This window comes from Chaetodon auriga, chromosome 5 (assembly GCF_051107435.1).
Source record: "Chaetodon auriga isolate fChaAug3 chromosome 5, fChaAug3.hap1, whole genome shotgun sequence".
Classification (NCBI taxonomy): Eukaryota; Metazoa; Chordata; class Actinopteri; order Chaetodontiformes; family Chaetodontidae; genus Chaetodon; species Chaetodon auriga.
Window position 1 is genome coordinate 23,225,125 of NC_135078.1, and position 15,802 is coordinate 23,240,926.

Consider the following 15,802-nt stretch of genomic DNA (forward strand, 5'->3'; position numbering starts at 1 on the left):
TATACAATACTCCTCCTGCCCTCCACATGGGCTCACTGTAATATTCCTCGATATAAAGAAATACAGATTAGCAATAAAATGTCCATTATTTGGAGTTCTAGCATCAGTTGACAAGCACCGTTTTAGGCATGTCGAAGGTCAAACTGCTGTCTGCATTAATGCAGATGAGGTCACTGCCACAGTGGCTGTAATCTCCTAACTGTCATCCTTCACTGCTCACAAATATTTGTAAAAGGGACTAAGGTGCAGGCTGATAAGGTGGTGAGGTGATGTCTGAATGTTGAGTGGCCTTTGTGAGGAGGACGGCCACTGATGGAGCTCTGTTGGCATTGTGCACCTGTGCAAACTGACTCCCAGGTTCTCCCTAAGCAAGCCAAGGCAGAGACAAAACAATCAGGGCTCTATGCTGGCATTAGCGGATTGATTCTGAATCAGCAGCCTGGTGTGAGGCCTGATGACCAGGCCTGGGATTGGAGACCCTGGTGTGACGTTCACAGTGGAAGTTGAATTCAGTGTGTCTGAGGCTTTGGCGTGTTCATTTAAAGCTTCAAGAGTTTGGTTGTAATCAATAGAGGTTAACTCGCCCCACTCTCCTTCCTGCATGCAGCCAATCACAGCTCCATCCCCTGTCAGCAGTGTCTGTTTAGGCAAGACGCAAGCCAGAACTTAGCCTTGAATTTATTGAAGGAGTCAAAACACAGGACAACGGTAAAGATACAACAACAACAAAAAAAAAGATGTGCTGAAATGATTATAGTTTTCAAGTCAGAACCAGCACATTTTGTCCCTGCAAACCAAGGACTTCCTGCAGATTCTTTGTGGTAGTTACATTAGCAGCAGAAAAGGAAATTTCTTCTAAAGCAAAAAAGTAATTAGAGAAGATGAAGATGGGATGATCTGCAGCTAAACGCACACACAGGTTGGAAGAGCATTAATTTATCATTTCTCACATCTGCCTTTGATCACTAACATGACTGTATCTTACTGTGTTTATTTACATCATACACTTATTTAGCTGGTGATTTTATCCCAAGCAGCTTACAAAAAGTGCATTTAAAAGATTAAAAAGATGAATAGTCCTCGAAAATACCCCCAAAAGAGGCTACATGCACAAGAAAACAATGCACATTCAAAAAAAAAAAAAAAAACACTCCAGACAATTGGTTCGAACTAATGTCCCGCCTCTCAGTGGGCTGATAGCCAATCATACAGTAGGATTGTAGGGCAGCACCAGGCCCCCCCTTCTGGACTCCCCTGCTTCAATAGGAGTCAAGTCAATAGGAGACAATTAAAGTGGTGAGACAAGAGTCACTCATTACTGTGCCCAATCAGTGGTGCTACCAACTATCTGGATTCGTCCAAAGACAGTTTATGTGAACAGGCTGACCCTTGTTCACTCATTTATGTAATCTGCTGAGTGGGAAAAGGGTCTTACAGCTGCACACTGTACAGTAGATAATTGTGCTTGTTTCTTGTCTGTGTGGCTTTGTAAAGTGTTTCCAGATTTCAGGGCAGTCCAGAGCTTGCATGTTCTCAATACATGTATGACCATAAAAGCTGTTTGACATTATACGCTTAATTTTTGTATTACTAAACAAGCAAATGGTTTTGGGGGGGGACATATGTTTTTAACTTATATATTCATTAAAGTAGGATTTACAGTACAAACAATAGATGCAGCATTTGATCAGAGTATCTCTTGTTCTTTGTGCGCAACATGATCACCAGCAGCTGGGTAATTTGTACAAAGGGAAGAAAGTAAGCTACTGGCTGGGAGAATTCACCCAGAATGCCTGTAACAAACTGCACATGACAGAGAAATCCTTTTTTTTTTTTTTTAATTCTGAAAGACTTCCAGATACTGTAAAATACCTCAGATTTTGCAGCTTTATGCAGATTTGCTGTCATACGTTGGGAAGATTGATACTGATTACCGCCTGGCCATCAACACTTTTGTCTGAAATGTGGGGACGAAACGGACCAAACTTGAAGAACAATTTCCAAAGCAAATGCAACCACAGTGATCAGGGTCCAAGCAGATTACAAGCACTTGGAGGTTGTTCCAAGTTTAACTGACAAGAGGCACTTGAAACCACACAAACACTTGAATGCATATGCATGAATTGCCCCATCACTGGCAAGTATCCTGAGGATTCGAACTCTTGACCTTTGCATCCCCAGAGAAGGCGCCTGACTGGCTGCAACACTGGAAGACATGGCTTTCACACACCTTCTTCCAACATGAGCCACGTCTACTTTAGTCAATCAGTACCACATTTTATGCATCCAGATGCTGAGATACTCTACCCCCTAGTGGTAGAGTATCTCAGGACTGTGCGGCGAAGCTTCATCCTAGCATCTGAACATGTGTAACTAGTTTGCTTATAATAGCAAATAGAATCATTTTCATTTATGGCCATTTATGTAAAATTGCTAGATATGCTATGTGTTGATCTGTGATAATGCCAGTTGTTCAAAATTTGTCGGAGGAGTTGCGAAGCACAGAAACCCACAGTATCCAAGAATAAAATGTTAGAGCCGGATATGTTTAGGGCACAAGAAGTAGAAGAAGAACGAGGAATAACCCCATCAGACATCCCTGTTCTATCTGATAGGACTCCTAATTATACAGGGGCATCAAAGATGGTGATCAACAGTTTTTGAGTTAAAGTTACATCAGACATAAACAGAGGTTTCAAGGTCTCAACGCAAACTTACCGACTCTCCTGCGAAGTGACAGACATCTCACTCAGCACGACATTATGGCATTAAAATCTACTGCAGAGGTGGCACATGTCACAAGCTTCACAGAGGCAGTGTTTCCAGCATTCAGAGTGCACTTGTCTCCAAGGCCAAAGAGAAACACATCAAACCCTGAGCAAGACAATTTGATGAGTCACCACGTTGGGTTTCTACCTACCGACAGCTTTACATTGGATTCAGACATTTCAGCCTGCAAAGATAAAGCATATCTATTAATGGGGGGTAAAAATGTGTTAAAATCTAGTCTGACATGGCTCCCATAGTCACAGTATTTTGACACACTTGAATACACACCGCTGGTTTCATGAATAGCAACTCTGTACATCATAAAGATATCTCTTAAATACCATGAGCTTGAATTACTTTTTATTTTACAAGCTGGATTTTATTTTCATGTAGTTTTGCACCCAAAATATTAATGTCATATTATTTTGAACCATGTTAGCTGTGGTGATCTGGAAAACTCTAGTGTTTTCTTGTGTACTGTGGAGAGGCGTGGAGCTGGGCGTGGTTCCCCAGGTGTCTTGTGAGCTGGCTCCAACACAGCTGGGACTCATCACAATCAAGCACAGCATAAAGCCTGTGGACTGCAGAGGACTCATTTCCAGATTGTTTCTGCTGCTTAGTGGCAGAGGTGGCTCTTTATCAGTGCTACCTGTGAGCAGAACTGAATATTTAGTTTTTGTTCTCTCGCGTTAATCACCAGTGCCTGATTTCCTTTGTCTTTGTGCTCAGTGAGTTCTCCTACACTGATCTCCAGCTCCACTGTCTCTGCCAACACTTACCTCGAGCCTCAAGTTCTCAGCCATCACCACCTTGTTTCACCTGTGCCCCCCCCCCCCACCACATGCCCTCAACACAAGTGCTCACACCAGCTGAGCTCTGTGCGCTCCAGTGTATCTCTGAGCTGCTCTCCACCTCAGTACCTCGTGCCAAATGATTGATCCCCAAACCTTTGCTATGTCAACAACACCAGATTGTGTCTCCACAACTATTGGATGAATTGTCATGAAATTATACATTCATGGTCTCCACAGGGTGAATTAAAAACTGGTGATTCCTTAAAGTTTCATGTAATGCAACCATCAGGTGAAATTTGCACCTGACTGAGCTGCTTTGTGTCCAATTATAAGGTTAGCATGCTAACACGCTAAACTAAGATGGTGAATATGGTAAACATTATACCTGCTGAACATCAGCATGCTGACGTTAGCTTTTGGCACAATGTACTGCTGTGCATCAGTAAAGCATCAGAGTCACCAGCATAGCTGTAAACTCATCTTGTTTTTGTCTCCAAATGCATTAAAGTTCAACTGAAATCACTTATAGTCTTCCCTTTTAGTACTAAACACAGACCAAATGTTTGGATAACAAATCTGACTGGTAGAGATCCTCAATTGCCCACTCAAACACAGCTGTTGTTTTACTGCTATATTCACAAACCGAACAGGTCATGTGTTGAAGCCTCTGCATATCAGCTCACACCTGAATAACAGATGTATCACAAAACATCTGAAGATAATGCTGTGCAGCCTACTGCAGCCTGTTAACTGTTTTAGAGCATTTGCGAGAACTTGCTAAAAAATGGTCGCACAGTTCATAAACATCAAACGGTGCTCGCCTGACTTATGACTGAGTGGCTAGATAAATAGAATTAGATGGTTTTTACAACAAACCCAATTTACAGATAATAAATATTTCAATATGGCAGTGGAAGCTCACCCTTAATATGATTTCATTAAACATTCATAATATCATATATCCATGAATCAGAAGAGGCTTTTTGTGAAAGCACATTCTGACGCCAGTGTTCAGGCTTTACAGTGTTTAGTTAAATTAAATGCATGAGTTCGACTCTGTTTATAATTAATTAATGACACGGTTCACATCCCAGTTTATTCTTAGTCCACTTGACATTAATTATCGCTTCCAGGGGGTAATGTACAGTAATTGCCATTTAGATTGTATAATAAGCTTGTTTTGCATGAGGTTAATAAATAACGATACTGATCACAGTCTGATATCTGGTTTATGATTACTCCTTCAGAGTCGAGGTTAACGGTGTTTGGATGTGTTTGCTGAGGAGACGACGACATGAGAGACAGAAACTCATTGGCTGCTCTGTGAGGCCGGGGGGCCGCTAACGTTAGCTATTTACAGGCATCGACATGCTAACGTGTTGATGTTTAGAAAGTATTATGTTAACAAATGGTCAGAAACTGCCGCTATCACGGCTAAAAATGGTTCCACTTTCTGATAAGGCTCATTCCTAAAAGTTCATAAGCTGTAATTGATGACTTCATCAATGGCTCTAAATCACTGATTAATCCTTTGTAGATTAGATACAAGCCAGGTGGCTTTTGGGTTGCCAGGTTGTGAAGAAACCCTTTCATTAATGACTTATTGACAGTCATAATTACAGACTTTCTGGCTCATTAGAAAATTAGACCCAGTGACCGTGTATAAACATTTCTAACTGGATTATTACCAAAAATAAAGCAATAGCCAAGAGCATCTGCAGCAGTGTGTACATGTAAGCATGCTCCAATGCAAATCAAAGGGCTGCTGACAGCGTCTAATGGCTCAGACTCTGTATGATGTTGGACACTGATTATCCTCATTGTTTACCCGAGGTCACTGAAATGAAAAGAGCGGGCGCACTGCCTCCATTAAATACCTTGTCTCAACCTGTTTCTCGGAACTAAATAGCATACGGTGACAATGGTGGCCTGTCTCACAAATGAAAAGAGGGCACCCGAGGATATGAAGTTAGTCACATAAAAGCTGCATGTTTTCCAAAAAAAATTTCTTTTTCTTTAACAAAATAAGAAAACAATGCTGATTCTTGTATTGCTGCATTACACCCACAGTGACATGCATAAAAGAGGGGAGGATTACTCATCAATGTTTCCAGATAAACATTTGCTGTATAATACATCCACATCAGCTGGAAATGTTTCAGTGGGAAGGAAATGCTACTAAAAACATGATTCAGACCATGTGACAGTAAACCCCCCAAACATTCAATACAAATACAACTCTTTTCAGATGAAAGGTTACTCTGTGGGCCCCCAGCCTCCTTCAGCTGCAGCATCAAGATATTATTTTTGAAATAAAATGATTTAAATAAAAATCCTTTGGTTTCTTGTTTCTCTAACTTGGTCTTTCTGCCACTTTGGCACTTTGGTGTTCTTCCTCACAAAGGGCAGTATACATCCACAAAAAGATGTAATGTCCTTGTTGATTTTGCAAAATTCAAATCAGGGGAAACAGCTGGCCGGGCTCTGTCTGACGATGAAGAACAAAATCTGCCTACCATCACTTCTCAAGCTGAATAATTAACACATTCTATCATTTTTTTTTTTTTTTTTTACTTAACACAAATCCCAAAGCACAAAAACAACAATTTGTGCTTTTGTCACTGTGCCCAGCTCCCCTGGAAAACCCAAATGGACATTTTTACACTTTAACAAACCAGATATAACTTGCTGAATTTGAGCTTTAGAGGTGGTAGTAAATTAATTAATTTTGAATTTTGAACATTTGAACAGATCCAAGCTAATGAGCTAAGCTAAGCTAGGAAGCTTCTGGCTTGCGCCTGCAGACAAACGCAGATAAAGGAACACAGTTTTCACAAAGGCATCTGTGCTTAAGTACAGTTTTAAGGTGCTCATACTTTTACTTCAGAGTACTAGCTTCTTAGCAGATTTAGATAAACAATACAAAACACAATCAACAAATAAACTATGATGCATTACTATAGGCTAAGATAAGACAAAAGCTACTCATCTGTATATCAAGTATGTCAATCAGCTCCACCTTGATTAGCCATAACATTAAAGAGTTGCACACATTAATGCATCAATACTCGCAACCTAATGATATGAGGAAAAACTACTCTGAAATGGGCCATTCTGCTTATCAAGTACTTCTACTTTTGGTGATTTGAGTATATTTTGATGCTAATACTTTTCTGAATGCACTACTGACTATGATCCTGCATGTAGCACACACAGGACACATGAACTCATCGCATACCCTTCTCAATCTGAAGGAACATCGAGGCCTGGTCCCTGCTGCAGTCACTAATAACTGGACCTCAAAGTCACTGTTAATTCAAAATGCAGTCATGATTTTCTCCACATCTTTTTCTACACATTTAACAGCATTTGCTTTGCAATAGCTGGACCAGCAAGAGGAACTACAGCAAACTTGAAAGTGAGCATTTCAATGTGGAAGGTTCAATCAGGCTGAAAAGCCCCTTTGACACTGATTTCAGATGTTGATCAAAAGCCACAGAGTCAGAGTGAAGTGGTCAGAGCCAGATGGATGGACTCAGCTATATAGTCCAAGTTACGACCGTTGATTGCGCTGATGTTCAGACAGCCATCGGAGAGCAGGTACACGTGTCTTCTCTTTGTCAGGAACTCCACCTGCTCACCTAAAGTAGAGAAAGAAACACCTGAAATACTGTGAAAGTACATAAATATTTATGATGATATCATGGGCCTTCGTGCTTTATTGTACAAAAAAAAAATAAAAAAAAAATGGTAGTATTTGAACAAAATGTTCATCAGGAAGTATCAACAAGCATCCACATTGTTAAATATTCCCCGAAAATCACTTTGATGGCACCAAACTCATGAATACTAATTGCTTTAATTGACTGATTAACTCTATGTGTGGTGGTTTGGGAAGCTCTTTCTTGTGTACTGTGGAGAGGTGTGGGACCAGGTGTGATTCTCCAGGCAGCTCCAACACAGCTGGGACTCATCACAGTCAAGCACAGCATAAAGACTGTGGACTGCAGAGGACTCGTTTCTGCTGCTTAGTGGTAGAGTTGGCTCTTTTTCAGCTTGATCTCTTGTGTCTCTTCTATGTACTGGGTTCTCCTGCACTCATCTCCAGCTCCAGTGTCTCTGCCACCACGCTGCCCAGCCTCTTGCCTCTGCCTGCCTCGAGCCTCTAGTCCACAGCCATCACCACCTTGTTTAACTTGTATTTCTACCACCACGTGCCCTCAATGCAAGTACTCACACCACCTGAGCTCTGTGCGTATCTTTGAACTGCTCTCCACCTCAGTACCTCGTGCCTCACCTGCTCTTCCCAGGGCTTCCCAGCTACGTGTTTCCTGCATACCTGGAGTCTCCTTTCATTATCCATTCAAATAAATTCCTATTTTACCCTTACTCCCTGTCTGCGTGTCTGCTGATGAGTCCAAATCCTGCCGAAATGTAACAGTACAGCCTGTAACTCGAAAGGCATAGTAAGGCAAATATATTTCATAACTACTGTATGTATGAAGTGCAGTAATTGCATATTATTCAAACAGAGCCAGAATGTCAGGCCTTGGTTCAAAGTGATTCATCTTTAACAATGAACTGTAAATGTCATTTGTTTCAAAGGAGCACAGAAAAGCAAGAGCTGAGAAAATGAATGGGGATATCAGACAGCGTTTTGTGTTGTGCAGTGACTCTTTTGCTACTCTAGATTATTTGAAATATGGCTGAAACGGCGCTGTTTGCGACTCACCGTTCAAGCCTGTGCAACAGTAGAGTCCACCTTGTTGAGTCAGGTGGTCCCAGCAACCTGGAGCTCCCAACTGCCTCAGCCTCTCTCTCAAAATGTCTCTGATCAGCATGCATCTCTCCACAATGTGCTTTACTTCTCCCTGCCTGGACAACATTTTGGAGCAAATAATCTATAATTATATAAGTATATAATTCAATATCTGCAAAAGATGACAGACAGTGAGCAAAAGCTGCATTAAGGACTTTGTCAGTAGTGCCAGTGTGAAGCATCACATGCCTGCCCATCACTATGGACAGAGACTGATAAAGCAGCAATGTGGCCGCATGTACCGCATTCTCCAAATATCAGATTATTCACTCAAATGGAGCGTGACTCACCATTCAACAGCATGGGCAGGGTTACTGAGCACTGTGGCAACGACATGTGCTCCTCCTGCAGATGGCCGGGCCCACAGCGATCGGACTATTTTGTCAGCCTGAGATTGCACAGATAACCGGAGGGCGTTCTGCTTAAAGACGCACAGCAGGTGTCCGACCGCCTCACCTGCCAAAGGGAAGGAGACAAGCCTGACGTAAATGAACACAGTGTTCCAGCGACTGTGACGTAATGCTTTGTCTGATATTGAAAATGTGGGCGAGTGAATATTCACCAGGTCATGCAGAAAGAGACACAAGCTGAGCTGCTTCACAATGAGTTACTTGATGCTAATACAAGACTCACGAGAGTAAAATTGGAAGGCAACAGAAAGCGTGACTGTGACTCTATAGGTAGCATGAGCTTGAATTTTGGGGTGATGAACCGGTGAGACATGAATACATATGCCCTTGTCTGTTGTATGTTGGGCTAACACAATCTGACTGCAAAAAAGAAATGAAAATTGAGCTCAAACTGATTTGCTGTATTTCCTTTCAACAGCAGAACAGCTCTGGGCTGTACTTTATGATCAGAGATTACAGTTTTCATGAGTACATTTTGACCCCATATAAGAAAGCATTACTGATCCCCGGCAGGGAAATCTGGTTGTTGCAGTGAAAAGAGTATAGAAAGAGGTATATGAAGTTAAAATAAGAAAAGAATACAAAGAAGAAACTGTACAAGAGCATTTGGAGGCAAAAACAGGTAAAGTGAGAGAGGTGTGATTGACAGCAGCAGTCACAATCTATGTAAACAGCAAACAGCAGGCTAATATATGATATGATCAACTCATGGAACATGGAATATGAGTGACACATAAATCCTTGAGCGATATCTTTGCGTCACTTTCTCACCATATAGTCCAAAGCAGTGGGAGAAGGACTGAGCACAGAGGAGCTCCATCCCCTGCGATGCACAGTACTGCACAGGCCAGGCATCCCGCTCCAAATCCCCATAGCAGAGCGCCTGAGCAGGAAGCAAGAGGAAAGGGAAAAGCCTGCGCCTCTGTGGAAAAAGAGACATCCAGTGATGCTCTAAGTAGGAGAGAGAGGCTGCTTGTCTAATAAATAAATCCTCTCCTCCTTTAAAGAGCATGAAAGTGCACATCAGTTACCGTGATGAGTTGTGTAATCACAGGCCATTGATTCTGAGAGAGGTCTGCTCCCGTCGGGTAGTGGCCAGACGCTGTCAGAACAACAACGCTTCGCTCCGGAGCCCTCTCCAGATCCTCCAGAAGTTTCTCCAAACAAACGCCCCGCCGCCTGTCATCCCAGTAATAATACTCACGGATATCTTGGATCCCCGCTGCCTGGAAGATACCAGCCAACGAGTCTGCAGGGAGGATCAAGACAAACTCCTCAAGATTAGTAAACGGCAGGATGTAATTACAGGATGGAGCCATTACTATGAGTGAAGAGCCATTACTATGAGTGAATACTTTTTTAAAGATGATTTAATTATCCAACCTTTTGACTTCCAGTCTGAGCAGCAGATGCTAATAAAGCACTTTTAAAGCTTCCACCTGCTGTCTTTATCACAAACTGTGTATTTGCACCTGTTTAAACATCATATCCTGATTTTGCAAATGAAAATAAAAAGAGCACACCCTGCAATTTAACAAGTACAGCAATGCATATAACGCACTCTGCACACAGACACGTTCAGATTCACAGTTCACAGGTGTCCTCCATCTCCATATAATCATCCACGTCAAGTGAATACGCTCCATCTGAAAGGTGCAAAACTCAGTGAATGTCGGGCATGTTTGTCAAGGATGTGTATGTGTTTATGGCCATTTATTGTCCAACCACATGTTTACATTTCTTCAGTCTCCTTCTGTCCATCAGAAATCTCCCTGTGTGTATGTCACAGTCACTTAATTGCTATAGATACAATGAGTCCATTGTTTGCCTGTCTGTCATTCATGTCATCTGCAGTGTTGTGCTAGTCACTGAAAAAGTACTAACTAAATTACTGATTCCTTCCACAACAAAATATGATAAATAACGTTTAAGTTACTTTTTGGAATGTCTACTAATGTGCATATAGCTTTCATTTAAGCCTTTAATGTCTGGTCTGCAGTCGAGCATACAGTTGCATCACCACACTGGGATCATTGGCTCCAGTACAGTACTGTTTAAGCCTCTTGCACTCTTGCAGGTGTATGTTTAGATGCTGTTAAGAGGAAGTGAGGTTTTATTTACCATCACAAGGGGAAGAGAGGTAGACCGGCCCGCACCAGGCAGCACAGGCATCATACCAGTGCTTCAAGAGTTCAGCTCCAAGACGCACAGCAGCGGTAAAGCCAGGAGTCTGGACACCTAACACCTGCGACAAAAGTGAGGAAATGCCAAGAGTTGTTATTATGACTGATGCTGATCTTCTATTCATTTATTCTAAAGTAGACACTGGATGTAAATCCATGATTACTGATTTCTGCTCGGTGCCATCAGGTAATCACAGTGCTGATTAACTGAATGATTAGACACAGGCTACTGCTTCATCTCTATGTGCTTATTGCTACGCAAACTGAGGTGTACATAAGTACCTAAGCTATAATCACTTGTAGTGTTTATGTACAGCAGATTACCCGATTCTCCACTATAGCCCGGCAGCTCTTTCCCAGAGCAACCTCTGTGGCTCGCCGGGTGAATTCTGCCAAGCCAAGAGGAGGTGGGTACTCTGGGCGAAGGGTGGGGTCAGCGCTTAACTGTTGCTTTATCTTTCCAACCAGACGCAGTGCAAAGGTGTTCCCTTCTTCGCTGTAATACTCTGTGAAAGACAGTTGCTGGCAATGTTTGTTTTCAGGCACCACAGCACAAACTGCAAAACATCATTAACATATCAAAGCTTTTGCAATTGGAAAGGAAAAGAAAGGGCACAGTGAGAGCAAACCATAATGGAGCCCCTCAGAAAGTCCACCGTGGAGTACTATCAACAGACGATTTCTTAAATATGTGCATTCCAGTGTTAATGTGAGATTTATGAAGAGGCAGCAGGCTGGTAAACCTTTAAGTCAGTGTGGTCGTGCCTTCAGCTGATTTTGAACACGATTGTTCCACTGAAGATAATAAGGTGAAGTCATTTCATGACTTTTTCCCTTTGCAGGTATTTCAAGAGCACTCAGGTCCACCTTGAGCCCCCCTGCTGCGCCATTTTCCAACCGATAAACATCTGATTATGGGGATTTGGGGATTTCTGGGGGTTTCTGAAAGCTGTTGTAATCACAGACACTTGATCCCTGTCTTCCACAACTCATGGACACAAATCCTGGAGCTGCTGGGTCATGAATTAAGAACTACCATCCTAAAAGTGTCTGTATTTAGAGTTATAATTCAATTTAATAATTCAGTGTTAATGGACTATCCATTGAAGGCTTATGGTCAGATTTAAAGTTTAGGGAGCCTGAATAACTCATACACTGCACCTGCTAACTGTGACTGCAGGCCTGCAGAAGAGGACCCTCATAACCTGTTCTCCCTCACTTCCACAATATTACGACGAGCTTTGAAACAACAGATTCGCCAACGTCGCCATGATGAACCGAAGCTCATGAATGAAATATGAGCTGGAGAAGTCCTTCCTCTGCTCTCGTTTCCAGCTTGAAATGAGTGAAAAGGAGCGGACTCACCTCTCCCCGCCAGGTAAACTTTGCAGGCCTGTGTGTCTCTCTTGAAGGCGGACAGAAGCCTTGTTTCAGGACTCACTGCTCCGCTTTGAGTGCTGGTAAACACAGACAGGCGACCTCCTGGGTCTGGGTCTTCATTTTGGCTGACCCCCCTCTCATCCAGGCTGCTGCCGGGTCGGCTCATCTTGAACCCATCGAGGCACATCAGCCCCGCTAGCCGCGAGCCTTTTGTTTAGCCACTGTTGCTAGGCTACAGCACGTATGTGGATACTGTCGCCCCGGCAACGCTGATGGATGAGTTGGTCACAGGCTAATTTGTGGCTCCGCTGAGTTTACTTTGGCCTTCGCAGTGATCAGTCATCAAATAGGCGAGCCCCTCTGGAAATGAAGGCATCAGTTTGCAGGTTCGGAGAGGAGGAGACTGGCCCCGCATGAGTCCGCTGCAGCCTCTGACACTGACAGCCGGTCAGTTCACAGAAGACCCCCCGCTGCTCGTTAAGGTTTGTTTGGGTGGTTCTTGAAAAGGCCTCCTTAAATTAAGACACGATGCCTCAAGAGGGAACATTTAATGATTGTACAAAATCAACACGAGCTGCACAGAGGCTTTTCCTGCACGTTTTGGAAAGGATTTCTTGGATTTCATCAAACTTACCTTGATTGTAGAACTAGTAATATTCTGCACGAAGAGACACCCTGATTCCCCGCAGTGCAAGGCTCTTTAAGTTATAACAGAACACCACAGTGCTTGTGCATCATGCATCTGAGAAATTGAGCTTTTTCTTCTGGGCAGAAAATTACTTGGAAATGAAGAAGGAGCAGTGAACTGAAAGCCTAAAAGGACTGAAAATCAAAAAAAAATGTAAAAAAATCTAGGTAAAAAAAAACTTGAAGCTTTTTAGAGACAATCACTTGGTTGTGAAACTCACTCTATAAGCTGGTAATCACAAATAACTGCACTAGATGGCAGTAGATGGCCAAAGTAGGCAGTTAGTGCTGTCCATTAGCTGACCAGGAAGGAGTAATCAAAGGGCCACATTTTTCACGAGCCTGCCTCATCCACTGTGTTTTATCTATGAATACCAGATTCGTCTATTTAAGAAATAACATTTTTATGTGTAAAAGTGGATTCTGAGTCAAAAGGATAGAGGAGGGTTGCCTCCTGCAGCTGCCAGCAGAGAAGTTTGTATCTTTGCCCTCTCTGAGAATTTTTCGGTATGTGATTATTAAATGTTAGCACATAATGGTGAGTGTTGGGAAAAAAAAAAAAAAAAAAAAGAGACAGGAAAATATTTACCTTTGAATTTGTTGATTGCTTGGCTCGTTTTTCTTCTATTAAACTGCATTGTGGCTGCAGTTCAAATATCTGTGGGATATTTGCCCGGTTGGGAGTAAGAAAAATTGCTGCCTAAGATCAAAATGGGCCCAGAACTACAAAGGTAACAGCAAAAGTTGGAATAATGAAGCCACTGTTGATTCTCTGACACCGGGCTTGTGGTCATTTTCTGGATTCTTACATCTCCTGCTTTACTGTCATATAATGAGGCTGCTGTCAGTGTGAGTAGTGAGATGGAGGATGTCATGGAGGAGGTTGGAAGCTGGACTCAGTGGTTTGTGCCGCAGTCATGCTGCCACATTGACTCGATTGGATTTAATGGCTCCTAACTGGTGAGCTCTGAAATCTACATTTGACGTCAAAGGACTTTCTTTTTGTCCGACACGCAGCGCGTTCTGAAAACTGGCCGTAACGCCGGCTCAGGACAAGTTGTTGGCATATTTTAAGTCTAGAGAATTTAATGTGTAATCAAGAGAAGAGAGAGAAAAAACTAATGCGCACTTCAAAGTAGACCCGCGATTGAAAACGTTTAATCAGACACCAGCGTTTGAGCAGAGTTGTCACGCAGACGCATTATTTAAAAATGATTGAAGACAAATGAGTCATTTGGAGTTGAGTCTTCCTTCGTGGAACAGCTGCTCCTCCAACAGCAGTTTTCTGAAGTCTTCCTGAGCCCATGTAGTCCTTTATCCAATCCTTTCCAGGACGCCCCGTTCATACCCAATCATGATGCTCTCACCTGTTTACCTGTGGAAGGTTCCAAACAGGTGTTTTTGGAGCATTCTATGTCTTTCCCAGGCTTTAGTTGCTCCTGTCCCGACTTGTTTGAAACATGTTGCTGTATCAGATTCAGAATAAGCAGATATTTACAGAAATCGATGAAGCTGATGAGGTCAGACATCAAAAATATTGTCTTTTCCATCGGGTTTATGTCAAAAAGGATTATCAAGTCATCACATTTTGTTTTGTTTTCATCCCTTTTGAATCAGGGTTTTGCTTTCACTTTTTGTTTCCCGCCATGTCTCAACACTCCCAGTTGTACCTCAAGCAGTGGTTTCTCTTTTTCTTTTCCCTAAAAACATGTTTAGATATGATTTCAATCGAATCCTGCTTGTGGAAAACATTGTAACAGGAATCAGCTGATAAGAGTGTGGCTGAACTCTCAGACAGGATAATTGCTTTCACTCCGAGTTGTTGTGGCTCTTTGCCGGATGACACTCAGTCGTCACAGCCGTCAGGCAGAGCTAATGTTGCTCACAGTTTGTTTTCAAATGTCATGTGTTCTGCTCTTTGTTTTTTAATTAAAGTCACAAATCCCTCTCCTACCATAACGTAGTGTTTGTTCAAACAGTAGTGGGCCTGAGATGATGGTGGCTTCAGTGGGTGGAGGATTACATAAAATAAGAAAAAAAGTTGCTTACGATCGCCTCTTCCCAACACGAGGATCAAAACCTTCACAGGCTCCCAAGATGAATCTGAGGGCTCACAAGATGATTAAAGGGGCCGGAAGGAAAATAAATATATCTCTATGAAACCTTAAATCTTTCTACCACTTTAGGCCCCTGAAGTCTGTCTTTAGTCAAACTGATCACAACTCTGGTCCACACTGTGGTCGTAACCTGTGAGCAGAGGTCACAAGACAAGTGTGGGAAGCACTTCAGTACAAAGTATTGACGCACTGTGAGAAGCGACTGCGGTGTGTGGAGGCAAATAAAGGCCACAATCATGACAGCTAGTAAATAGAAAGGTTGTCATCTATCTGGATTCATGAGCTTTGAATTCAACTCTGAAATGTCCTGTTGGTTACCTTTGCAATTTCCAAAATTTGGGGTTCATAAATTCAGATGAAAGTGTTCACAGTTTCCAGTCGCTCACCTTTTTTGGATCATGTGTCTGACAGAGTGTAACCTGATAGGATTTCTTGATTCTAGCCAGGCTTGATTACTTATCCGCCGGAGCCCAGATGTTCAAGTATCAATTTTTGATCTTGAATTTTGTTTTCTGAATTTTATGAACATGGGACAGGTGCAACATTAAAGACAATGTTGCACCTCAATCATCCAATCAGAGGACTGCACAGATTGGTTTGGCTGATTATCACCTTGAACTTACTGGAAGCATTTGTGTCACCG

At 42.4% G+C, this 15,802-nt stretch overlaps 1 protein-coding gene across 1 annotated transcript; it reads right to left on the reverse strand.

The window, feature by feature from the left end:
- Positions 1 to 6,135: 6,135 nt before the first annotated feature.
- got1l1 (glutamic-oxaloacetic transaminase 1 like 1) lies at positions 6,136 to 12,642 on the reverse strand. Its single transcript, XM_076731184.1, has 8 exons — positions 12,341 to 12,642; positions 11,300 to 11,481; positions 10,914 to 11,037; positions 9,824 to 10,041; positions 9,564 to 9,714; positions 8,673 to 8,838; positions 8,296 to 8,438; positions 6,136 to 7,204 (listed from the first exon to the last, which is right to left on the reverse strand). The coding sequence occupies exons 1-8, from the start codon at positions 12,540 to 12,542 to the stop codon at positions 7,065 to 7,067; spliced, it is 1,326 nt and encodes a 441-aa protein (XP_076587299.1). The 5' UTR covers positions 12,543 to 12,642; the 3' UTR covers positions 6,136 to 7,064.
- Between the last annotated feature and the right edge of the window lie 3,160 nt (positions 12,643 to 15,802).

What these genes read in the sequence shown, in the direction of transcription:
- got1l1 (XM_076731184.1), bottom strand. Translation starts at nt 12,542, where the DNA reads ATGTGCCTCGATGGGTTCAAGATGAGCCGACCCGGCAGCAGCCTGGAT. An exon ending in GGGCTATAGTGGAGAATCGG is followed by an intron (nt 11,038 to 11,299) that starts GTAATCTGCTGT and finishes CTTTTGTCGCAG; the next exon opens with GTGTTAGGTGTCCAGACTCC. An exon ending in CTGTTGCACAGGCTTGAACG is followed by an intron (nt 7,205 to 8,295) that starts GTGAGTCGCAAA and finishes TCTCTACTTTAG; the next exon opens with GTGAGCAGGTGGAGTTCCTG.